Source organism: Erpetoichthys calabaricus, chromosome 3, assembly GCF_900747795.2.
Source record: "Erpetoichthys calabaricus chromosome 3, fErpCal1.3, whole genome shotgun sequence".
NCBI lineage: Eukaryota > Metazoa > Chordata > Cladistia > Polypteriformes > Polypteridae > Erpetoichthys > Erpetoichthys calabaricus.
This window is the reverse complement of record NC_041396.2, coordinates 92,451,314-92,479,150: the sequence shown is the minus strand read 5'-3', so window position 1 is coordinate 92,479,150 and position 27,837 is coordinate 92,451,314. Positions and strand designations below refer to the sequence as shown.

Sequence of the window (27,837 nt, the reverse complement as noted above, 5' to 3'; positions counted from 1 at the left end):
CTTCTTTCACTCATTGGTCTAAAGACTAACAGATACTACTGTACATACAGTACAATTACTTTTTCAATGTTGCTTCTAACTTGGTAATATCAGTTGAATAAATAATGTGTTAGCATTTTGTATACTATTTTTTCAGATTCTGGCTGAAAAGAAATCAAAGTCTGGTATCGTGACTTTAAGTGATTCAAGACAGACGTACACAAATTGGCCAGTATATGCCAAAGTACAGGGCAAGAAAAATAAACAAGACATGGCTCCATTAAAGGAATATCCAGGAATTCAGGTAAATATTTGATAGTCAATTTAATTAATATTCAGTATGCAGGTGTCTAAAATGTAAATTATCATACTGAATTTGAGGCTATTATTGCCATTTGCCAAACTAACTGTAACCAAAATCTCTCAGGCTCATTGACTTTATACTGGGCATAAATATACAACATGAGACAATATTACAGAGTTTATAATTGCAAAAGGTTTGATCATAAAAATCATGAAGATGCATTTTTCATTGAGGAGTTTTAGTAAAACTTCAGAAATAATAAAATTATAATTAACATAAATACATTCAAAGATAACAAGACTAATTAATTGCAAAGTTCAATAAAGAAATAATTCATTTTACATACTGTAGATAAAATGCATTTGTGTAAAATACTTTGGAGTAAACTTTGTTTCATTTTCATTGTAGTCGCAAGTGGAAGGAGACAAAACTGTGTATGCCTCGATTCCTTGCAGTAAACCAAGCACTTCAGTGCAAATGCCAGAATCCAGCATAATCTACAGTGATGTGAAAGTCAAGAAGGACTGGAAGGCCTGGGTCCCATTAAATACGAAAACAGTATATTCAAAAATTAGGGAAAAAGGTCCATCTGAAATGGTAAGGTACCAGATCTTTATTTACAATTGCAGTATTAGTTTCTTTGGTCATTGCAAAAGAATTATTAATAACACCATGAATGTGAGATAAATAAATTATCTATTTCATGTAGTATGCCTTTCATTTCTATCTTTCTATCCATCTGTCTCTAGTGCTTTATAAAAGTATTTAGATACTGCTGAATTATAAATATTTACACATCTTTGAATCTATAATGATTTCAAAATGTATTCAGACCCCTTTCTGCACACTTTATTGTGTTGTATATTTAGTTTTAACTGTATACATTTGTAATTTTTGACCATCAATCTAGAATTCATGGCCCATAACTGCAAAGTGAAAGCATGTATAAAAACATTTTGGGTTATTTTATTAAAAATCAAAAACTGAAAACACTCATTCATATACAGTACATATTCAGATCATTAATTCCGCACTTTGTAGAAGCCCCTGTTGTAGCAATTACAACTTCTCTACAAACCTTACACATATGGATCCCATTCTTCCTGGCAGATCCTCTCAAGTTCTGTTAGATTGGATGGGAGGTGTCTGTGAATTGCCATCTTCAGGTCTCTCACAGACGTTCTATGGGATTTAAGTCTGGGCTTTGTCTTGGCCACTCAAAGGCAGAGACTTATCCCAAAGTCACTCCAACATTGTCTTGACTGTATGCTTCAGGCCATTGACATGCTAAAAGGTGGACCATCGCCCCAATATGAGGTGGCATGCACTTTGGAGCAGTTTATTTTTCCAAGAACATTTCTGTATTTGGCTGCATTCATCCTTACTTCAAATCTGACCAGTCTCTCACTCCCTGCTGCTGAGAAGCACCCCATTAGTATACAATACAATACAATACAGTTTATTTTTGTATAGCCCAAAATCACACAGGAAGTGCCGCAATGGGCTTTAACAGGCCCTGCCTCTTGACAGCCCCCCAGCCTTGACTCTCTAAGAAGACAAGGAAAAACTCCCAAAAAAAACCTTGTAGGGAAAAAATGGAAGAAACCTTGGGAAAGGCAGTTCAAAGAGAGACCCCTTTCCAGGTAGGTTGGGCGTGCAGTGGGTGTCAAAAGAAGGGGGTCAATACAATACAATGCAGTTCACAGAACAGAACAATTCCTCAATATAGTAAGACATAAAAAATATAAATTTTAGAAGTACAGAGCAGAATTTAGAGTAGATGATATATCCCATGATAAGATTTGGATTTGTGTAGAGTCCTGGAGACCTCATCCTTCAAGCTGCCTCCCCCATTTGGCCATTCCACGGCTGAAACAGTGCTGGGCCAGCCAATCCGATGAAAGGACCCCTCTTTCCAACGATTCCTGCGATCCTCCATCTGGGATGACTTTTCCTTAGGCAGGCAAAACAACTTGGCAGGTGGGCCATGGCACCAAGTGCCACATTTGAGTACCGAGAAGAAAAATAGAATAAGTGAGGGTTAGTATACAATTATAACTGTCATGTTACTTATGTTTAAGTGCTAATGACTAACAACAGAGATGCAGTCTGTACAGTATGAAGCTGCCACCACCATGTTTCACTGTAGGGATGGTATTAGACAGGTGTTGTGGAGTGCCTGGTTTTTGCCAGATACAGTGTTTGGAGCTCTACCCAAAGAGTTCCCATGTTACATGTCAGACCAGAAAATCTTTTTCCTCATGCTTTTGTCTAGCAATTCTGCCATAATTGCCTGAATAATCGAGTGATGCTTAGATAATCTTCATTCTGTCATGTTCTCCCATCTCAGGTTAGGAGTTCTGAAATTCTGCTAGTGTGACCAATGGGTTCTTAGTCACCTCCCTGACCAAGGCCCTTCTTGACCAGTTACTCAGTTTGGCCAAAAAGTCAACTCTAGAAAGATTCCTGCTGGTTCCAAACTTCTTCCATTTCACAATAATTAAGGCTGTTGTGCTTCTGGGAACACTCAAAGCTTAAAAAATGGTTTAATACCTTTGCCCTGATCTGTGCCTCACTGCAATTTGATCGCAGAGGTTCCTTGGACGTCATGGCTTGGTTTAGGTCCTGACACGCAGTGTGAATTGTGGGACCTTATAAACAGAGGTGTTTACCTTTCTAAATAATGCCCAATCAATTCAGTTTGCAAAAGGTGGGCTCCAGTCAAGTTCTGGTCACATCTCAAGGATAATTAAAGCAACATTTTTGCACATGACAACAAATTGGAGTGCCAGAGCAAAGGGTCTGAAAACTGACATGAATGAGGGATTTCACATTCTTGTTTTAAGTGTAAACTGATTGTGAATTTGGGCTTTTAAACTCTGTAGAATGTCATGTAACAGTTATGACCTTGCATATTAAAATGTATACACTCTTTCTTGGTGGCACAGGTATTTATTTTTATTTATCTTGCAGAGTCAAGCAGACCTAGAAACCAATCATTATGGTCTCAGAGGTTTGGATATTTCAAAGCAGGCTGCAACAAACTTTCCAATCTATGCTAAAGTGAAGGGCAAGAAGGGAAACAGGAACATGGCGTCCCTCAGTGCAGTGACTGAACATGCAGACACTACAGTAAGATACTTAGTGCAAAATGGTATAAATCAAATTCTGACCACTGTCCATGCACAAATTTATTTTCATTCTTCTCTGGCTCCTTTCAACTCTGAACAGAGACTAATCATGAGTAGCTCTGTTCTAATAAGGTGTACTCAATGGAGACAATAAATGGAAGTTTAAGTTGGCCTTTCAACCCGGCTTACTATTTGTCTCTAATAGTAGTATAAAATATATACTATATATATATATATATATATATACATATATACAATAAATAAATATATATAACTATATATATATATATATATTGTAATAAAGATAGACAACAAAGTCATAGAGGTTTGGGGTTTTTAGGCCCTGTATACTATAAAGAAGGTCAAAATAATTCAAACAAATCATTAGACACAAAAGGGTGGGTAGACGGACAATTTATGGAGCCAGACCAGAAATCAAAAAAGTGGGATGCTGGGAAAACGTGGTGATGGATGGGTAGTTGACGTCATCAAATGGGGACCAGAGGAAAGAAAGGGACCCGGAAGTGTTGCGTTTCTTGGAGTCGTCCGTGCGAGATTATGGCGGCGGTACTTCGTCTTTTCTGAGGAAACAGAGAGGTTAGTACCCCACCGTTGTTCACTGGCATGACTTGTCGCGTTGCACATCGGGTCCTTAAGCTGCTCCCCATGCGGCTCATGCATGACATGACCCCCCCACCCACTTCAGCCCAGATCTATCAGGTAGGACGGCCTGAACCAAGAGGTCGTGAAGCCGTGAGAGAGCATCAGCGTTGGCTTGGAGGTTACCCTGGCGATAAGTGATGGTGAACTTGTAGGGCTGCAAGTTCCAAAAACCACCTAGTGACCCGAGGGTTCGAGTCCCGGTGCAGAGCCATCCACTGGAGAGCAGCATGGTCTGTCACCAGGGTGAACTCTCGACCCAATCGGTAGTACCGCAGGTACGTTACCGCCCACTTGATGGCCAGGGCTTCCTGTTCCACTGCTGCATACCTTGTCTCCCGGTCCAACAGTTCCCGGCTCAGGTAAATCACGGGGTGCTCGTCACCATCAATGCTCTGGCTCAGCACTGCACCTGGACCTGTGTCCGAAGCATCAGTCTGAAGGAGAAAAGGAAGAGAAAAATCCGGAGTTCTCAAAACAGGTGCTGTTGTGAGGGCCATTTTTAAGTCATTGAATGCATGTTCCGTCATGCTGTTTCACACCACATCAAAAGGGGCCCTTTTCTTTGTCAAATCTGTCAAGGGGACAGCCCTCTCAGAAAACCGAGGTACAAACTGGCGGTAGTAACTCAGTAGTCCTAAGAAGGCTTGCACTTGCTTCTTGACTATCGGACGGGGCCATTCCAGGATGTATTTGATTTTGGAACACTGTGGCTTCACCATTCCCCCTCCTACCAGGTAGCCCAAATATTTGGCTTTGTTCAACCCGAAATAACATTTCCAGGGATTGATATGCAGCCCAGCTTTCGCTAGCATCAGGAGGACAGCATATAACTGCAATACATGTTCCTCCCAGGTGCCGGAAAAAATGACCACGTTATCCAGGTAGGTGGCACAATAGGACTGGTGGGGCCTTAGCACTCTATCTACCAGACGCTGGAAAGTTGCTGGCACCCCGTGCAGCCCAAATGGAAGGACCTTGTATTGCCAGTGCCCACCAGGGGTGCTAAAAGCCATTTTCTCTCTTGCGGATGCCGTTAAGGGAATTTGCAGTATCTCTTTGTTATGTCAAGAGTAGTCAGATAACAGGCCGCAAACGCCCACTCCGACCGCAGTCACTGGTTTCGTGTGGCTGTCCTCTCAAAGATCGAAAGGTACGACTCTATGTTGTCAGCCTCTGTGAGAGGAATAATAGGAGGAGGTGGAGGCTGTGCAGGCTCCGGCTTCACTATCTCCACCGCTGCCAGTCATCTTTTTGTCTCTGTGAGCTCCGCTTTCGTGGCTGCTTGGTCCACTTTGAGTGCCTGGAGCTTGTTTGCCATCATCGTTAGCACGCTATTTAGGTCCTGCCCTTCCAACATCTTTCTTGGGCCTGGATCCTGCCGACTACGCCACTGTAATAAAGATAGACAACAAAGTCATAAAGGTTTGTGGTTTTTAGGCCCTGTATACTGTAAAGAAGGTCAAAATAATTCAAACAAATCATTAGACACAGAAAACGTGGTGATGGATGGGTAGTTGACGTCATCAAATGGGGACCAGAGGAAAGAAAGGGACCCGGAAGTGTTGCGTTTCTTGGAGTCGTCCGGGCGAGATTATGGCGGCGGTGCTTTGTCTTTTCTGAGGAAACAGAGAGAGGTTAGTACCCCGCCGTTGTCCCCTGGCACAACTTGTCGCGTTGCAGGTCGGGTCCTTAAGCTGCTCCCCATGCACTTGTGCGTGACTATATATATATTTATATATATATAGAAATACTGTATATACTATATATATAGTATAGTATATAGTAGTAGTTATAAAAGATTCAAACTCTAACATTGGATCAACTTTTTCTTGCAGCATCAAACAGAAGGTGAAGAAAACAGATATCGTTATACAACTTCTAATAATTTACTGCAGCCATTGGGAAGCTCACCAGTTTATGCTAAAGTGAACAAGAAGGATAAAAGAGGCATGACTCCCATTACTGAAATGAAGGAATGTCCTGGAATGATGGTAAGACAGTCATCTGATGTAATATGGTATTGACTAAAATCAAATTGTGACCTAAGTAGCTTTAATTCTGAATGTTGACTACTCACAAATTGTGAAGCAGCATGGAAGCAGGTTCAGAAAACTGCCATGACAATGTTTACAAAATGTAGATTTGTTTAAATGTGTTTAGCATATGATTGGTTTTCTAAAAATTGTTTGCAGGATGCCTCCCCCCACATTCCAATGCCTCTGACTCTGCAGACCACCTAACCAGAATGTTTCCCTCCTATACAGCAGTCATAATATTTGAAGGAATGGTGGGCAGACCTCCAGGGGCTCAATTAAGCTCATTCTATGCTAAACTAACAGCAAATCGGATTCCATTGATTCACACCACATAGGCATCCAAATTCTCTTTAGCAATCTGTGCTTTACAGTACTGGTTTTCAAATTCAGTTCCGGTGGAAGCCCCATGGCTGCAGGTTTTTATTTAAAACAATTTCACAATTAGGCCATCATTCTTAGTTTTAATTGGCCTTAATTGGTTAACTGGCATACAAATATTTCTAAAACATTCATAAATATTTGTATTCTTTACTATAGCTTTACCATAGCTAATTTTTCTTTTGCCATTTTCTTTTTCATTTACTCTAGTGAGTTAGCTCACTCAGTTATATTCAGATGCTGGTGGTAGCAATGAGCAGTGCAGAAATGATTCTTACAAATGTAAAGACAAGTGAATACAGAACTGAACTAATTACACAACTAAGTGTTTACAGAATTTCATTACAATTAAGTGAGCAAACTCTTTAGGAAGGGAATTAATAAAAAACCTAGAAAATAGAAGTATTTAAGAAATTATTTTAATAAAAGAATAGAAAATGACAACTCAATAAATAATGAGGTTAGTAAAAAGTAAGAATGATGAACTGATTCCGAAAGTAATTGGAAAAAACCCCATGGTGGTCTCCGAGGACTGACCTTAGAAGCCACCATTTTACTGGAATATGCAATTTTACAAGATTAATTAGAATGGTTTAGGCCTCTTTTCAATTGCTGGTACCCACCAGCTGAAGATCTTACAGATCAAAAGTTCCAGTGGTGACTCTGCATTAGCGGACAAGTTTGGTATTTTTCAAGTCAAACTTATTTTTTAACAATCATGGTGTACATGAACACTACATTTAAAACTGAAACATATTTTATAAATTTTACAACATAACTAACCTGCTCTTGCATTTTTAATGGAGCTAAAGGGTATTGAGAAAAACATTAAAACCTACCAACTAAATCTATATGTTAAGCCATAAATGTTATCAAATGTTAATCCACATCTAAAGACTGAAGAAATGTGAGATTCAGGGATTTTAAAATGAGACCAGATGTGGACTTTGATTCACTGCTTGTCTCCCTCCATGGCAACCTTTTAGGGCCAGGGGTGTGAGTTCACCTCAGAAAATCATTGCCAAGCACTGTTATTGGCATTATTGAATGGTAATGCCCATATGTGAATGGCTGTCTCTGTTCTGTAGATAATTAGACAATAATAACTGAAAAACGTCATACTTGTGACTGCTCACTTTCTTTCACCGTATGGAAGCTTTTTTCATTATCTCAAAAAGATATTGGTTGGCACTGCCAGTATGATCATGCATGTGTATGTCTAGCAAGTGAATGACAGAGCTTGGATTTATCATGCAATTAAATGACTAGAACTGAATGGACATTCTAGGCGTCCTTTTAGTTTTAATCAGGTTGAAATATAGTAAGTCTAGTGCAGATATTTGAACGATAGCAGGGTGGTAACACAGAGCTGTCATTCCTGCCTCGCAGCACCAGATGGTACATGGAGTCTGCATGATCTTCCCGTGTATTTACAGTTTAATTGCTATCAGTGAGTTTCTGAGTTTTCACTCATACCTTATCCTCAGCAAGAGCAACTCAACATCTGTTAAAAAATTCAGTAACTGGTTTGAGGCCCAATCGATCTGTTTCATCATGGTTGGTATCTATCACACATTCTGCCTTTTTCATTATTTGTGTGTTTTCTTTTTTTAATTTTGAGTGCACACAACACATCACAAAAAGCGAGACATACAGGTGGCTTGGCTCTGTCAAAAATCTAAATGCAGTGTAACCACTTCAGTTCAGACTGATTATTATTTGTGCAAAGTACAATGAAAGTCTTGTATGCCCACTTCCTGACCACGCTGCCACTTTCCAGAAATCTTGCTCTGTAGGCTATGTAAACTATCAAGACAGAATGTAATAGCCAAAAAGTAGGCACTGTTTAGGAAAAAATAATGGTATGATTTGTGCGTGCATCTACCTATTGTTACAAGCCATGGCAAAATTTAACCGCTGAAGAAACAGAATAGCAGAAGTAGGACAATAAGTAGAATATAGTTTATCAGGGGTTTGTCATAACTTTGCTGTGAGCAGACAAGTTAGCAAGAAACATATCCTTACCTTGAGAATATAGTACCTAGAATAAGAGATAAAATGAATGATTTCCAGTTTATTTTTGTTGTCACAAGCACCCCTCAGAAACAAGGAAGGCACATTTTCTAAAACCAAAGCCTTTGCTACTTCAAAGTGGACATAAATAGTAAAGTTTGAGGCCTTTTTTTCACACTGGTATCCCAGTACCCTTTAGATCTATTGGAAAACGCAAGAGCAGGCTAGTTGTTTTTAAAAACATTATAAAATACACTTTACTTTAGAAAGCAATTTCATGTGGTAAATTAACATATACCATGATTGTGGAGAAATAAAACTGACTAAAAAAAAATACCAAATTTATCCTTTAAGGGTAAGTTGGACACTGGCCACACATCTCCCAGCAGATGGCCCTGTTGTGCAAAAAATTATCTAAAAAGATGTACCGACCTCTTCATGTGAAGTATTAGACTTGGGAATTGTTTGGACCTTCTGCCCGTTAAGCACGGAAAGGTAGTGTCCACATTCCTCAGAATAATTTTTCGCTTAAATCACAGGCACATAGTGCAAGGTTGTCAAGCAGGTAGTTTGCCCGAAACCACTGCAGTAGTACTCAATGTATCTTTACTTCTTAAATGTTAATGTTTGACTGTTTAATTTATACGCTTCTTATATCTTCTTCAAATTCTTTTATCAAAATGTTTTACTACTTAATAATTAATATTTATATAATTTCTATTAATTATAAATGCTCTTTATTTGTTCAGAAATAACATTGGTCCATCCATCCATCCATCCATCCATCCTCTTCTGTTTATCCGAGGTCGGGTCGTGGGGGCAGCAGCTTGAGCAGAGATGCCCAGACTTCCCTCTCCCCGGCCACTTCTTCTAGCTCTTCCGGGAGAATCCCAAGGTGTTCCCAGGCCAGCCGTGAGACATAGTCCCTCCAGCGTGTCCTGGGTCTTCCCCGGGGCCTCCTCCCAGTTAGACGTGCCCGGAACACCTCACCAGGGAGGCGTCCAGGAGGCATCCTGATCAGATGCCCGAGCCACCTCATCTGACTCCTCTCGATCTGCGGAGGAAACTCATTTCAGCCGCTTGTATTCGCAATCTCGTTCTTTCGGTCACTACCCATAGCTCATGACCATAGGTGAGGGTAGGAACATAGATCGACTGGTAAATTGAGAGCTTCGCCTTGCGGCTCAGCTCCTTTTTCACCACGACAGACCGATGCAGAGCCCGCATCACTGCGGATGCCGCACCGATCCGCCTGTCGATCTCACGCTCCATTCTTCCCTCACTCGTGAACAAGACCCCGAGATACTTGAACTCCTCCATTTGGGGCAGGATCTCGCTACCAACCCTGAGAGGGCACTCCACCCTTTTCCGGCTGAGGACCATGGTCTTGGATTTGGAGGTGCTGATTCCCATCCCAGCCGCTTCACACTTGGCTGAGAACCGATCCAGAAAGAGCTGAAGATCACGGCCTGATGAAGCAAACAGGACAACATCATCTGCAAAAAGCAGTGACCCAATCCTGAGTCCACCAAACCGGACCCCCTCAACACCCTGGCTGCGCCTAGAAATTCTGTCCATAAAAGTTATGAACAGAATCGGTGACAAAGGGCAGCCCTGGCGGAGTCCAACTCTCACTGGAAATGGGTTCGACTTACTGCTGGCAATGCGGACCAACCTCTGGCACCGATCGTATAGGGACCGAACAGCGCTTATCAGGGGGTCCGGTACCCCATACTCTCGGAGTACCCCCCACAGAATTCCCCGAGGGACACGGTTGAATGCCTTTTCCAAGTCCACAAAACACATGTAGACTGGTTGGGCAAACTCCCATGCACCCTCCAGGACTCTGCTAAGGGTGTAGAGCTGGTCCACTGTTTCGCAACCAGGACGAAAACCACACTGTTCCTCCTGAATCCGAGGCTCGACTATTCGACGGACCCTCCTCTCCAGGACCCCTGAATAGACTTTTCCAGGGAGGCTGAGGAGTGTGATCCCTCTGTAGTTGGAACACACCCTCCGGTCCCCTTTCTTAAAGAGGGGGACCACCACCCCGGTCTGCCAATCCAGAGGCACTGTCCCTGATGTCCATGCGATGTTGCAGAGGCGTGTCAACCAATACAGTCCTACAACATCCAGAGCCTTCAGGAACTCCGGGGCGTATCTCATCCACCCCCGGGGCCCTGCCACCAAGGAGTTTTTTTGACCACCTCGGTGACCTCAGTCCCAGAGATGGGGGAGCCCACCTCTGAGTCCCCAGGCTCTGCTTCCTCATTGGAAGGCATGTTAGTGGGATTGAGGAGGTCTTCGAAGTACTCCCCCCACCGACCCACAATGTCCCGAGTCGAGGTCAGCAGCGCACCATCACCACCATATACAGTGTTGACACTGCACTGCTTCCCCCTATTGAGACGCCAGACGGTGGACCAGAATCTCCTTGAAGCGGTCCGAAAGTCGTTCTCCATGGCCTCCCCAAACTCCTCCCACGCCCGAGTTTTTGCCTCAACAACCAATAAAGCCCCATTCCGCTTGACCTGCCGGTACCTATCAGCTGCCTCCAGAGTCCCACAGGACAAAAGGGTCCTGTAGGACTCCTTCTTCAGCTTGACGGCATCCCTCACCACCGGTGTCCACCAGCGGGTTCGGGGATTGCCGCCACGACAGACACCGGCCACCTTACGGCCACAGCTCCGGTCATTTGCCTCAACAATAGAGGCACGGAACATGGCCCATTCCAACTCAATGTCCCCCACCTCCCTCGGGATGTGGTCGAAGTTCTGCCGGAGGTGGGAGTTGAAGCTACTTCTGACAGGGGGTTCTGCCAGACGTTCCCAGCAGACCCTCACAACACCTTTGGGCCTACCAGGCCTGACCGGCATCCTCCCCCACTATCAAAGCCAACTCACCACCAGGTGGTGATCAGTTGACAGCCCCGCCCCTCTCTTCACCCGAGTGTCCAAGACATGTGGCAGCAAGTCCGATGACACGACCACAAAGTCGATCATCGAACTGAGGCCTAGGGTGTCCTGGTGCCAAGTGCACATATGAACACCCCTATGCTTGAACATGGTGTTCGTTATGGACAATCCGTGACGAGCACCGAAGTCCAGTAACAAAACACAGCTCGGGTTCAGATCGGGGGGGCCATTCCTCCCAATCACGCCCTTCCAGGTCTCACTGTCATTGCCCACGTGAGCATTGAAGTCTCCCAGCAGAACGAGGGAGTCCCCAGAAGATATGCCCTCTAGCATCCCCTCCAGGGACTCCAAAAAGGGTGGGTACTCCGAACTGCTGTTCGGTGCATACGCACAAACAACAGTTAGGACCCGTCCCTCCACCCGAAGGCGGAGGGAGGCTACCCTCTCGTTTACCGGGGTAAACCCCAATGTATAGGCTCCAAGTCGGGGGGGCAATAAGTATACCCACACCCGCTCGGCCCCTCTCACCGGGGGCAAATCCAGAGTGGTACAGAGTCCAGCCCCTCTCAAGGAGATTGGTTCCAGAGTCCAAGCTGTGCGTCGAGGTGAGTCCGACTATATCTAGCTGGAACCTCTCAACCTCGCGCACTAGCTCAGGCTCCTTCCCCCTCAGAGAGGTGACATTCCGCATCCCAAGAACCAGCTTCTGTAGCCGAGGATCGGACTGCCAAGGTCCCCGCCTTCGGCCACCACCCAACTCACACTGCACCTGACCTCCTTGGCCCCTCTCATAGGTGGTGAGCCCATGGGAAGGGGGACCCACGTTGCCTCTTCGGGCTGTGCCCGGCCGAGCCCCATGGGTGCAGGCCCGGCCACCAGGCGTTCGCCATCGAGCCCCACCTCCAGGCCTGGCTCCAGAGGGGAGCCCCGGTGACCCGTGTCCAGGCAAGGGAAAACGCTGTCCAAAGTTTTCATTCATCATAGGAGGTTTGAACCACTCTTCGTCTCATCCCTCATCTAGGACCAGTTTGCCTTGGGTGACCCTATCAGGGGCATAAAGCCCTGGACAACAGAGCTCCTAGGATCACTGGGACACGCAAACCCCTCCACCACGATATGGTGGCGGTTAAAGGAGGGGAATAACATTGGTAATTAACAAATTTATTTTATAAATACTACATTTTAGTTTTTTTCCCTTGCACTCAGTGAGCGAAGCCACTGGGTGATCAGCTAGTTTAATATATCATTTAAATGTTTTGAGGAAACTCAACTTAATCATTGTATTTGAAATGTTCCACTTTCCATCATATTCTCATTTTTTTATATAGAAAAATGCTACAGCACTTTGAGGCGACCCATTTATTAATATTTTGTGACTTTTCACATCTTACTATTTTGGAGCAGTCATCCTTATTATCGTGAATCATATCAATTATTTGGTCCCCATTGAACAATAATTTTAGGTTTCTGAGTAATTGTTAGTGTGAAGCATTAATGTTTTTAGTTGCATGTTAGTTTTCTTTATTTATAAGATGCTGTTTTGAAATTCACATGACCTACATTGTTGCACAAATGACAGAGAAGTTAAAATATGCATTATCCCTCATAAGATGCAAAAAACTATTTATCTTTATAGCAATAGCATTACTTCCAAGTAGGCCCTAGCATTAGGATTTTGTGTTCTGGTTTCGACCTTTTTCTGATTTTTGATTTTTTTTGTCTTGCCTTTTAGTTGTTTTGCTCTCATTTTGGCTGCTCCGGCATTCTGACCCTTGCTTGTCTTTTGACTGATTTCTTGTATCTCAGTCATTTGTTGGCTGTTTTGTTGATTACAATAGTCATTGTCATAACATTGTGTTTCTGCTTTTGGAGTGTACATGGGACTTTCAAAAAGTTTTCACACTTTTTTTTAACTTTGTTTATTAAGAATTTCAAAAACCAATTATATCACTTTTCTACATAGACACCTTCATTTGGGATGCAATTTTCCCAGCATTGTGCCAATTTTTTAAGGCCCAATTACTACTCCTCCCGCCTTCACCATTTCCAACGAGAATATAAAAGTGCAGAAACTTTTTGAACATCCCTCGTATTATGTTTAGATATAATTATATCTCTTCTAATGTTCTTTACTGGTTGTTGATAGATCATCATTTTATGTTACTTTTGTATACAAGTATTCAGCTGACATTTTATAATCACTGCTACTGGTAGCCTAATATATTGAGACATTCTCATGATTTTTACTGGAGGCTGTCTCCTGCCTCAGTTTCCCTCCAATGGTACACTGCTCCCCCAATATTCTAAGCTCCTTCCATGCAGCTCCAATGGAACTGAACTCACTTGTCTCAACTCAGTTAGCCGATCCAAGTCAGGATCCTCCTTGAGATCACCCATGGTCATGCACCCAGGTCACTGGATTTAAAATGAGAAGCTGGTCTCATTAATTCTGCTCTTTAAGTGCTTGATCATCTCTCACTCTCTCTCACATAAACATAAATAAGCACACACACATAAGCTCACCAACCCACTGCACAACTTCTCAATATGGCTCTTCTGACAGCATGATTCAATGTGGCTCCACCAAAGTTTTCATGCCAAACTGACTGACTGACTGAAAAGTAGAAAAAATTAACATGAAATCACCTACATCAGAATTCAACATTTGTAATCTACTGATTTCACATATACACTTACATCAGGTTTAAATTCCGGTAAGGAATCCTTTTTATGTTCATTTTTGGAAATGAAGACTGGGAAGGTTAGACATTTCCTATGATCTTTCATCAAAATCAGAATCCTGTACAATAATTACAGGAGATATAATTTCTAACGGGTCAAACAAGAAAAAAAAACTTCTTACAGCTCCTGTATGTGATGAAGTCCCTTCTGAAAGTGCTTTACAAATATAACACTGTAGGACAAAATATATAACATGACCCAAAGCAGCTTTGACGCCTTGGTCTCGGAGTGAGTCAGCAATGGTTTATAGTCTAGTATCTTATCCAGTAGATTGTCTACTTATAGCATGCTCCTTGCCTTCTTCTTGCAGAGACAGTCAGAAAGAGACATATATGGATATATTGATTTAAATAACGCACCACAGGCATTAGAAGACTTCCCACTGTATGCAAAAGTAATTAGAAAGAAGGGTAAAAGCAACATGGCACCTATTAGTAAAACTACAGATTACACTGATAAAGTGGTAAGCCAGTTATAAAGAAAGGTTATGTTTTTTAAAAGAATACTAATGTGAAAATTGTAATTAAGGGACAGAGTTAGTCCTTAAGCACAGTGTACTACATCCCTTTGGGTGGTCTTTTCCTTTAGAAGGTCCATATCCTTAAAATAACAAACAGAGATTAGATTGCCTGGAGGTGAGTTCAGAAAACAGATGTGACAATAAAGGCTACATATCGATGTTGTTACATATTCCTTCATGATTGGTTTCTTATAACATAACTGAGCATGTTCCACATTTTAATTCTGGTGGCCTTGCATACTTAGACAAACATAGCATGGCTTGTACTATAGTATTATTGAAAGGAGCAGAGATGGGCAACTTAAGTCACATGTATATTAATTTTAATTTTGTGACTTTACAAAAAAAGATTTGACTTTAGACTTGCTTACTTGTGGCATGCAACTTAACTGGGACGTAAGATAAAATGACTTACAAAGTCTCACGTTATTACACCATCATTGTTATTTTTAGTTTGCATTCTTTTAATTTACATTCCATTAATATACTTTTCACACTCCATACTTGCATAAGTCATCAGGACTAATCAGTATGTTGGAGGGCAATAGCAATGGAAGGATCAGCGCAGGGGATTTATCGATTTGGAATATTTTCAATTTACTGTAGACTACACTGCAAAGAATGGAATGGCCTTCTGCATGATCTAAGGGTCAAAAATAACTGACATGACAACAGTATCTTTAAACTTTTTCAATTCAATATTCATAAAGACAGTTACACTAGCTAGACAGTTGACCCCAAATAATGTGATTGATGTGTCACTGTTCCAGCTAATGTACCTCTTCAGTTGTGGAACCTTCTGTCCATCTTCCCAGCTGCATGTCAGTTCCACTGATTCAATGGTAATGCCGCCCCTATCTAACTAGTACCCACAATCTCCCATGCCAAATAAGTCACCACATTGTGGGCAACTGAAACACAGTCTACTCATTTTCCCATCTTTGTGAACTACTGATCCAAGTGAGTCTCTGTCCTGCTGCCAAGCTGCACAAAAGGATCCTGCAGAGGAGAGCATCATGAGTGCATTATCATATACAGTAACTGATGTCCTGTTAGTGTTTTATTTCAGCAAGAGCTTCTTTCCTGGCTAGGATTCAAATGCCATTTTTATGTCTTTTTTGTTCATTTTTGATTCCTCTGTTATATTAATATTGTTGGCCATTAAGTTTCTATGTATCTATGTATCTTCTTTTATGTTCCATGTGTTTTGTGGGTGGTTCCCCAAGTGGCTCAGCTACCAGCTCTCTGACCTCTAAATACCAAGAAAACCCACAGTCCCTTGCGGTTCATTGTAAATACAATTGTGGTGTGGTGATTTCCTCTAATGTTGTATTGTTCTTTGTGATCTACTGGATTTTTGTAATCTTTGGACTATTTTTTGACTACTCTTTCTGGATTGTGTATTTGGACATTGGTTTGCTTATTTTGAAGGCATTGCCTTTTATGCCTTTTTTCTCAGTCTGAGCTTATTTTTATTAACAGAGCTATTTTGTTAAAATAAATCTTTTTATTTATAAAGATTCTAAATTGCCCTTTTCATTACTAGCCGGGGTCTGATGGTTTTTCCCTCTCTAGTGAGGGACTCATTGTGCTTTGGGACTCTCAAGTTTAAAACAGTGAGTAGTGTTGCAAGGCTACTGGTGTTTTGGCCAACATCAAGGCCCTGTTTGTAGCTCACAGCTGTTAGTCTTTTCAAAGGGCTGAGACATTGCAGTATGCTATACTAGGAATTTGATAATGTTTAGATGGCTAAGATGTTTAGATGCTTAACGTAAACTAAGTGATATCATAGTTAAGATTGCTTTAACTGTTTAATTCGCTGGCAACACGCCAGTGTGGAGAGCTCGCATTCACAGCCCTCAGGCTGTGTCATTGTATTGTGGTTACTTTGATTTCTTTCATGGGAGATGAGAAGAAATTGACTACTAGAAATAAACATCACACAAGCTAAACATGGCCAAATCATGTCATGTCATTACATTTTTGTGGTGTTAGGTGTATTATTTTATTTAACATCTTTTATGACTACATTCAGTATTTCTATATACTTTTGTTTAGTAAAGATGACAATGGGGAACAGGACCTGAGTGAGGATAAAGTGGATTTGGACTACGGATGGATGGATACACTGATGTGACACAACTTTTCAGAATTAATTTTCTTTAAATACTGTGTGTATTAGACACAGTGCACTTATGAGGAAACTATGGAAAATCTTAGTATATATTCAAATTACTTCAAAGCAAAACAATAATTTTATATACCAGCACTGTTACTTCTTGTTAAATATTGTTTGCTCGGAGAAAGCCTGTTCATAGCTTAGATGTTAGTATGCTTCAGATTAAGGCTGGCACTTGAAATATTGCTGCCTGAGGCAGTGCCCATTAATCGCTCATGCCTATGCCCATCCCTGGGATCACTTCATAATAGGCATGACATGATACATTTAATTCATATATATTGTGTATTACTATGCACTCTTCATGATATAGTGCATTCCCTGAACAACAGACGAATAAAATAAATAATTATTTTACTTTTGGAAAAAAATGCAAAACAAAAACAGAAAATTAATTTTAAAACAATAAAACACAAATAGGCATCAAAAACAATTCAAATGTTTAATGTGAAAATGAATAAAAAACTAAAATTATCTGTTACACTTGTCTGAGTATCTTTGCATGTTTCATACTTAGTCCTTCAAGGTTAAAGGAGCAGTGAAAACTCATGAGACTTTTACCAGACAGCATTTATGACAGATTCCAGAAATTAACAAAATTTTTCAAAATAGCATAATCATAATGTATACGATGCAATTGCATGGGCAACAACCTACCATAAACACTGGGTATGAGGAGAACAAAAATGTGCAGATAATAATCCAGCAATAATAGCACAAATAATGGTAACACTTTAGTTTAGCTACTGCAAAAATGCATTTATTGCAATTTTACTCTTGTGTAACACAACCTTAAGAAAGGCTTTTGTGGTGTTGATGACACTTACAAAGCAATAGTAAACTGGTTATTCATCCCTGTGCAATTAGGCATTTGATATGCTGGTAAACGTATGGATGAATATGAAGGCCATATATTGAAGTATGCAATATTAAGAGAAACATGATTCACATAATACAGTTCTGACCAGTGGCAGCTGGTGAAAAACATTTTGGGTTGGGGGCACAGTTTTTGGGGGGATAAACTGAGCAGCACGTATTTGTTATATAGTGCCTTTCACATCTATTGTACCTATTATATAGTGCCTTTCACATCTATCTATCTATTATATAGTGCCTTTCATATCTTTCTGTCTGGTCATTTCACATGCTCCCGTGCTCCCCATCATAGAGCCAATGCATGTCTTGGACTGTTCCAGTACCAGACCCAAAGGCCACATTCAGGCTGAAATGTATTACAGTGATCCCTCGCTATATCGCGCTTCGCCTTTCGCAGCTTCACTCCATCGCGGATTTTATATGTAAGCATATTTAAATATATATCGCGGATTTTTTGCTGGTTCGCGGATTTCTGCGGACAATGGGTCTTTTAATTTCTGGTACATGCTTCCTCAGTTGGTTTGCCCAGTTGATTTCATACAAGGGACGCTATTGGCAGATGGCTGAGAAGCTAGATTGCTTACTGTTCTCTCTCTCTTGCGCTGACTTTCTCTGATCCTGACGTATGGGGATTGAGCAGGGGGGCTGTTCGCACACCTAGACGATACGGACGCTCGTCTAAAAATGCTGAAAGATTATCTTCACGTTACTATCTTTTGTGCAGCTGCTTCCTGAAACGACATGCTGCACGGTGCTTCACATACTTAAAAGCTCGAAGGGCACGTATTGATTTTTGACTGAAAAACAAACTCTGTCTCTCTCTATCTCTCTCTCTCTCTCTCTCCCTGCTCCTGACGGAGGGGGTGTGAGCTGCCGCCTTCAACAGCTTTGTGCTGCGGTGCTTCGCATACTTAAAAGCCAAACAGCCCTATTGATTTGTTTGCTACAGATTGTTTTCTCTATCTATGTGACATTCTGTGCTCCTGACACGCACTCCTTTGAAGAGGAAGATATGTTTGCATTCTTTTAATTGTGAGATGGAACTGTCATCTCTGTCTTGTCATGGAGCACAGTTTAAACTTTTGAAAAAGAGACAAATGTTTGTTTGCAGTGTTTGAATAACGTTCCTGTCTCTCTACAACCTCCTGTGTTTCTGCGCAAATCTGTGACCCAAGCATGACAATATAAAAATAACCATATAAACATATGGTTTCTATGGAACGCAACCCCCGCGATGGAGGAGGGATTACTGTATACCCTTTCCACCATGCTGCCCAATCTGATGCCAGCTTTCAATCCGTGACATCCACAGTCCCCTTATTCTTGCAATAACTTACCCTATACAATCATTAATCCTCTGATTTTTCTCAAGTCTTTCATCCCAATTTATCATTTACCACACCCACAGCGATACGCAACCCCGCCTCCCACGGCCAGCGAGCTGCCGTCCATTACTGTATATGGACAAAAAAGAGGTTCCAGTTATGACCGTTACGCTTTGAATTTTGAAATGAAACCTCCTAACTTTTGTAAATAAGCTGTAAGGAATGAGCCTTCCACCTACACGGGAAGTTGGAGAATTAGTGATGAGTGAGTGAGTGAGTGAGTGAGTGAGTGAGTGAGTGAGTGAGTGAGTGAGTGAGTGAGTGAGTGAGTGAGTGAGTGAGTGAGTGAGTGAGTGAGTGAGTGAGTGAGGGCTTTGCCTTTTATTAGTATAGATTAGTTTAAGGTATCTGATTATAATTAACCTGTAACAATATAATGGTCCACGGAATAGCCAAACTATTCCAAATACCATAGCTGCTTTAGCGTTGTTACTCTCACTTGAACCTTCTTCTTCTTCTTCTTTTAGCTGCTCCCGTTAGGAGTTGCCGCAGCGGATCATATTTTTCCATATTACTCTCACTGCACCACTAGGAGTATTTACAGTATATCACTGTATCTGAGTGTGGAATCACAGCACTACAGCAGCTGATCGGAAAGAGAATTATCGGTATACAGCATCAAGCACACGCTGCCTCAGCCATGCTGCCTATTTGAACTGCTCTCATATGGCAAACGCTTCAGAGCATTTCCTGTACGGACCTCGCGGTTCAGAAACAGTTTCATCCCAAGAACTATAAACACAATCAATCAGTCCATCAAGTGCTCCTTGTAGAACTGCTCGTACTTATAAGTACAATTACCTTTCAATACAGTTATAATATTGCACAACCTGTGCCACTTTATAAAGCGCGTATTTACATGATGACGATATCATTTTTAAGATGAAATGCAGCAAAATATGTTTATTACATTCATTTAAATAATCTATATTGTTAATAATTAAACATGTGAAGACACGGTGTCGTAGCACTAGCAAGGAGCTGGCGGTTCAGGGATTGTTCCTGCCTTGCTCTGTATTCTTGCTGGGGCTGGGGTAACACTGGAAGGATAGGTAGATAGAATAATTAAACGTACTACGAAGATATTTCAATGTTCCTTAAGTTTTGAAGCATCAGAGTTCTAAGCTTACTTAACTGATTGTGTGGCGACTGGGTACTTGGAGAAAGAAAAGGAAGGACAGGAATTGGGGGTTAGTATGTTTGAAAGAGACAGTACTGCTGCAATAAATTATTTCTTTGAAAGTCATGCACGGCACAGCAAGCAACTTGCGGGAGGCAGGAATAATCTCTGGACGGGGCGCCAGTTTGTCACTATCACTGTGCCACTGTGTTCCCATGTTTAATACATGCTTTAATTGATATGATATGAATACTGAAATGATATCAATTATACATCTCAGTATTTAAATTATTCAGAGAACTGTAATATCACAAATGTAATGGATTCTGTGTTCTGTTGGAGGAAGAGAAAGCCCGTTTAAGAAGCATGTAGTGATTCAAACACATAGAGCACATAGAAGAGCACATACAAGACAAAGCATTTAATGTGTTACTTTAGTTACGATGGGATTTGAGAACCTAGTAAATTAAACGATTGTATTTGCTCCACTTGGTATTCACTGAAATTCTTCTGTTTTCCCCTGTGCTTTTGCCATTGCCCTTTCACAGAACGCTGAGCTTAAGGGCTATTTATATTGATTTGCATATTTAAAGAGGCGTAATTCTGGGAGGAGTTGGTGAGTGGCAGCAGGTACGTGCATGTGCGTTACTTTTCACGCAGACCGAGATTTATTGAGCGGAAGAATGTGGAAGTTGGCGCACGCACAGATTTATATATCTGGGTTTTTTTGTGCATATGAACATTTCTGCTTTTGTCCGTACGCCATGTTTTAGTGTGAATTCTATGCACAGTGTTATGCTTGAAGCCCCTGGTGATTTGATGAGGAGATGGTACTAAAGTGAAAATTCTTTACACTATAAAGAAATATTTAAGTGCTGTATAAAATTTGATATTGTCTCTGTTAGACATCACATTTCCAATTGTTAGTTTTATTGCACTGATTTTGTTCAGTGTTTATTAGAATTTCATTTTCTTTCTGTTTGTGTTACTTTGCAAAAATAAATGTTTTGTCAAAGGAGGAGACCAGAACGATAGCAATTATATTGTAGTATAATAAAGAGCCATTTCACATTGTTAGAATAGTTATATTAAAACCTGTTGTGTTAAATTGGTTACAAGCAAATTTACTTATAGCATTTTATGAATGCAGTAAATATACCGCACATTGTTAATGAACCTAATACACATAGCTGTATATAAATGTGTATTTTGTCAGTGAAGGTATTACTGTGATATTGTAATATGAGATTGTGTTAAAAGATCAAACGAGCATAAACAATTTAAATTGTTCGATTGTGAATGTAAAGAAACTATTCTAGTTTTGAGTCAGGGGTGTTGTGGCCATGTTTTGTGAATGGGACTGAACTAAAGGCCATTATTTACAGTGATATTATTGATACCTGAAGTATGTTCTTTTAAACAAGAATAAATCCTCCTGTGTGAAGCCGATGCCAGCTCAATGCGTGTGCTCTCTCTATTCTTATCGCAGTTCCTAAATTCCGGCTGGACGGAAGAACAGCAGCTCTCCGACTCTGAATGTTGCAGGGGTAACATGCTCATCTGTCCAAAGTGGTGGGACTATAAGAGAAGCCAGTAAAATAGGAGCTCCGAGATCAGCATTCACAGGCATGGCACTTATTGAGCACTTTGGAGGGATCTCCAAGCTGCTTTGCCCTTTTACCCACCCCCTCTGCCCACCCCCTCTGCCTCAGAGGCAACTCATATGCCTGCTATCCACCAGCACTGTGAAGCTCACAAGTGAACACACACAGAGCATATGGACTATAGCAACCAGGAGGCACAATTGAAGTTCTGTAAGTGCTTTTATCGCCAGTTTCTCCAGGTAGACCTGTCTGAGATAACCTGCAGAGCTTGTCTCGCTCATGTTCAGATGTAGGTGCACTGCACTGTTATTTCTATGGCACACTTGAGTATCTCTTATGGCACACCACCAAAAAACACTGCTCTAGATGACTGTGACTATTTCATGCCTCCTGCATTTTTTAGAAAGGTGTTTTAGGTCTCGTACCACTGTCATTGTCCACAATGCTTTGACACTTTGAAACAGCAAATGGAGAAAGGAAAAAAGGCATTACATTCAGTTAGCCAATTCCATTTGTCATAACAAGAGCAGAAAATGTCAGTGTGTAAGCTCATCCTCGATTGCTTGCCTGCTTCTGGATTCTTAGTCAGGTCGGTCTGGTCCAAGCTCCTTTATGTTCTTTTTTTTTTTCTTCAAGTGAACAATTTATGAATGGATATTTCATTAAAAAAATAACCGAATTTTCTTTGATTTCTGAAGTTCCACTTAAAGTTGCCATCTCCGTATAGTCACACTCGCACTTCTGTAGTTACGTTAAAGGCAGTTGATTAAAAGATAAAAAAAAACCTAAAACAAAAATAATTCACTGCCAATAAATATGGGAGTGTCTGGGGCACAAAGAGCTGCGTCCTCGAAAAAATTTCAAAGCAACCAATTAAAGGGCAGCCTCAGTACACCTGCTTGCCAAAAGATCAATGACTTACTTATACTCTCATTTGGCCGGCGCCCTTCACTCAGGAAATATATGTATTCACAGAGCAAATACAAGTCAGATTCAATTTTTAATGGATATTTACATGCGCGGACATCAGGCATGTTGTGCAAATAAAAAAATTTATTTCATGATTTTTTCGCATTAACTAATTAATTTAGGTACAGTTTTTAAAATATTTTTCAGGTGGTGCTCCAGGACCCCGTATTACAAACTGCCACTGCTTCTGACCATTCCAAAATGAAGTTAATTTACTAGTTCACTTTGCACAGAGGAATAACCAGTTCACTGAAGCTTTGTAAATGTCAATGCAATGCAATACCTAAAGTAAAGTGTTGCCAAAATAATAATTTGCAATCTGATGTAGAATAGGAAACACAAATATGCCAAAGTAAAATGAAAACAAGACTGCAACTGTAGAATTTAAATGCACTGCTAAGGACAGATTTAATTCACAGCATAGGCACCTGTTGAATGGGCTTACATTAAAATGTGCATTAAAGCTCCTCAAATCCCATCCTCTGTTATTCATCACCATCAATGACTTGACCATACTTTTACATTTGCTCCTTCTCCTGCCAAGCTAAAGAAGCTCTCCATAGCTAGACAAATACTGCATTTTTTGCATAAATTAGCAATGATAGAGTAAAAAGACATCATGGATAAATGTCAGAGACAAAAGTTATACTTCCATTTCACCGAATTTGTGATGACAATAGGCTAGTCAGTTTAGTTCAAGGGATGAAATGCAATTTATACAATTACAGTTTATGGGTTTGCTAAGTAAAAAAGAGCATAAAGATACTGTCACTATTACTGTAAACGACCTTGCCTGATGGTGGGTTAATGTGTTTTCTGAAAAGTCACACATCAGATGCGTAACTTTCTGAGAGACTCATTCGACAGTGATGATTCCACTACAAGCATCTTTAAGCACTTGCCATTGTGTGCTGACCAATTCACAGACGTCCCTAGTGGTAAAATATCTGAAGTCAGCATACTGTATACCTGCTGCTCATGTTTATAAGGTCGGATTTGTCTAATGAATTGATTTTTATTAATTTTAAAGATTCATGACAGATATCAGGAAAATGAGCGCCTAAACTATGGACTGGCCTGTGGCTTCAAAATGTACATGTATCTTTTTGAGTCATGGGCACTTGCAATGGTGCAAACTGCATTATGGCAAATTTGAAACTTTTAAAATGAAAACAATTCTTACCATTATTAAAAGTAATATATAAATAAATAAAACACTGGATGTCTTAAGGTTCATACATAACTTTTTTGTATTGTTATTTTGTAATGCTAAAAAAATTATTGCATGATGCCCAGCCCTACATCAGACATTATCATAACTAAATGTAATGCTAGTGGTGAAACTGTAAGTGCTTTTTAAACCCAAGTTTTCTCAACTGTGACACTGGATTACATCCAGTGACTCGACTTGACCTGCTTGAATGTAATCATCATAACTTGAGACTTTACCTGAAACTTGAAGGTCAGGACTTGAAGCTTACTTGAGACTTTCATATGCAGGATTTAGTCCCATCTCTGCCTAGGAATCAGGCTTTGATTTTCCATCCATCCATCCATTTTCCAACCCGCTGAATCCGAATACAGGGTCACGGGGGTCTGCTGGAGCCAATCCCAGCCAACACAGGGCACAAGGCAGGAACCAATTCCGGGCAGGGTGCCAACCCACCGCAGGCTTTGATTTTCAAAGACGAATTATTTCATGCTATGCACAACCTTACCTTTAATTAATCCCATTACTATTTGTGGGAAACAACTGCCAGATGATTCAGCAGATTATTTCTAAATAAATAAGAAAGAACAAAGTACTCATTACCTTACTTGTTCAGTGTGAAAGTGTGTTAAAATCCAAACTGTAGAAATTCTACGTACAGTATGTGCTTCATCAGTTGTTTGAACCTCACTACACTTGAACCAAAACTTGACTCCAGGCTGGGGCCAAATGATGCTGATATGTTGAAGTGACTAACAGGACAGTGACCCCTTTCCTAGCTTTTTTAGTGAAACAGTGGGACACAGAGATGAAAATACATAATTTATGGATGTCCAAATATCCCATTTGCCATAATACTCTCAATATATTGATAATAATAAATGTCTGGTCAAGTAATTGATTTATTGTTATAGAACTATAGCACAATTATAATATACTGTACATAACAATGTGGGCCCAGACATTGTATATGGCTTACTTAGCACTTTTCTGGAGTGATCATCTTTCCAAGGTGTTTCGAATGTCAAAGACTGTAACTGCTTTTATATATAAAATATAGGTAACAAAATAATTGAAAAATATTTCCCATCTCTTGCTTTATGTGTACTTTCCACTCTTTTCCTCTGTATTCGTGCGTGTCTGAATGTCTGTTCACTGGCACTTCTTTTCTTAAGCAAATTCCTGTAAAGCCTGCTTTTCAGACTATATCTTCATTTTTGAGGTGCCTTTCTCGACTCCTGTCTGGATTTATACTTTCAGTCTTGGAAGGGGAGTCTCTCAGCATGCACCTTTACTCCTCCTTGTTCATCAAACACTCGCATTTCCTCTTTCTTCACATAACCAACGCTAAACTGACCAATCACACCAAAGACAAACTGGCCAATCAGATTGCACTGAGGCGCTGGACACACAGACCTTAGCGTTTTATCATGTAGTGCATATATATATAGTGTATAAGTGCCTAAATCATAGTTACTCAGTGAGACAGAGACATGGTCTAAAGTGACAGCCTTATGTTTTAAATGGCAATGCCATAGCCACTAATCCACAATGCTGACCCCAATCATGCACTTGTTTTACTTTTCTAGCAGAATCAGTTGGATAAAGAAGACAGTGACTGTGATTCCAAAGCTTTAAATAATATGCCGTACACATCAGGAAACTTCCCACTGTATGCAAAGGTTATGGGCAAACATGGTAAAAGGGATGTGGCCCCTGTGACACAAGAGAGCGCTGTCACTCCTCTAACCCGACAGACAGATGTGCAGGACACCAGGTAAAATTACTAAAAGGCATTTTAATTCCTTTTTCTTTCTTATAAATAGTGCCTCTAAGCACCCCAACCACCATACACAGGCAAGTAATAATAATAAATACAATAATTATATGCAATTCTCTCCTCCACACCTCCCAGCAAGCTCTGTCTTCTAACTCCCAACTCCAGCTCACTTGCTGGGTATGCAACAGTCCTTTATATGGTCCTTGATGGAGAACTTGCATTTTCTTCATCCCAGAAGTACATCGGGACATCCGTTTCCATGACTTTGGAGTATAGACTCCCAGGTCTCCCCGCAGCATCTCTTGGCAGCACCCACGGTACCCAGCAAGGCTGTAAAGCTGATCTCCAAGGCACTGCTATGCTGCAGGGAAGCCGCCATCTAGCGTCCTGGGGGAGACAGTGTCCCAAAGCAGCTGCCTTCTCCCATCCTTCCATTCTTTGGGCATCCTGGATGGGTTGAGCTGCAGGCCATCCATCACATCCCATTTCAAAGAATGTCTGAAAATGCAGAAGCTGTTGAAAGTCACTCATCTAATGAGGTATGCTGGTCACTGAAACCAAATGCTAACCCCTTTTCTTAGGTTATTCTGTTGTTTTTCTGTCATAATAACTGAAACAAAATGGTTATGGTATTTAATGGGTTCACATGTGTGGATTAATGAATGTCATGATGAGTCTTCTGTGGACATCAGAATCCTGCTTTTGAATTAATAATGATGTTATTTCTAAGCAATAACTATACTGTTTATCTTTTTCTCACAGAGGTCAAAGGAAAGGGATATAAAGAATACATCATTTGCATCTCCGGAGTCTGCATCTATGTTATACAAAAAATGACTGTGAATAAAAATGCAAGTAACAATACCATTTGCCTAATGTGATAGCGGGTTGCCACATTTGCTTCAATATTTGACTGCTGTCATCCAAAATCATTCAGAGAGACTACATCTTGATTAATGGCAAACAAAAGTACTCTGCTTTAAAATTTTTCAAAAAACAGCAGCATGAGGGAGTCTAAAAGGGCATAAAATGTAATTAATTGCTACACGCTTTGGTTAAGCTGTGGACGTAATTGTAATTGACTTGCGCTAATTTTGCGCTAATGTTATAAGTAGAACACATCTTGGTGTTATCAAAAAGGCTCATCAAAACCTTGCTTTCCCTCAGAGGTTTTAAGGATGATATGTTCATCTCTGCTCACTTGATTCTGTCCTGGCTGCATAACAGGAGCCTTGTGGCACACAGCTACTCTCACTCTAAGATGTTTATAATCACCACTGCCTTAGAATAGCACACAGTATTATGAAAAACCCCAGTCATCATTCACAACTAGTTTTCTGCCTTCTTCATTCTCCCAAATCATACAGAGCCATTAGCACTTGCACCAGCAAATTTAGGGACAACAGTTATTACCTTCAGGTCAAAAGGCCTGAAACAGAAGCTTATTCTTAAATTTTACTGATTAGATCCTGCCATATTTTTAAAAAGTTTTGAACAGATCCTCTGAGTGAGAATTAATTTTTTTCCAATTTCAAATAGTATAGAAAATCAGTTACCCATTGATTTAAATGTGGTGTGTTGGGATTCTTCCAATTGAGCAAGATACTGTAGGTAAATGTGCTATTAGCGAGGTAAAGGCAATTACAATTTGATTGACCACGCTTGTGCATATTCATCAATTTGTTTCAATGTTATGGCCTGTATATTTGCCACCTAGTAATAAAATTGAAATTTAGGTAGCTGACCTTTGGATCTAATTTCTTAAAAAAAGATTTGTTAATGTAATTGAGGAGGGTTTGAAATAGGAAAAGAAGCTTTGTAAGGATGTTCATCTTAACAGTGTTGATTCTCCCTGCTAATGTGAAATGGAGAGTGGACCATCTATTCACCTCTTGTTCAATTTTTTCCATGCAGAGTGGAAAATTTGCTTTTTCACTTATCATTCAAATCTCAAACAAAGGGCGCCTATTGTCCTTTCATCTACTGTCTTTTACATTTATTATTTACATGCGTTTTTTTTCCTAAAAACAACA

General features: G+C 40.6%; 1 protein-coding gene across 1 annotated transcript; it reads left to right on the top strand.

The window, feature by feature from the left end:
- Positions 1-649: 649 nt before the first annotated feature.
- On the top strand, positions 650-27,310 carry LOC127527071 (uncharacterized). Its single transcript, XM_051924629.1, has 5 exons — positions 650-880; positions 3,257-3,415; positions 5,913-6,068; positions 25,614-25,801; positions 26,567-27,310. Exons 1-5 carry the CDS (start codon positions 761-763, stop codon positions 26,586-26,588), a joined length of 645 nt encoding a protein of 214 aa, XP_051780589.1. The 5' UTR covers positions 650-760; the 3' UTR covers positions 26,589-27,310.
- Positions 27,311-27,837: the final 527 nt, after the last annotated feature.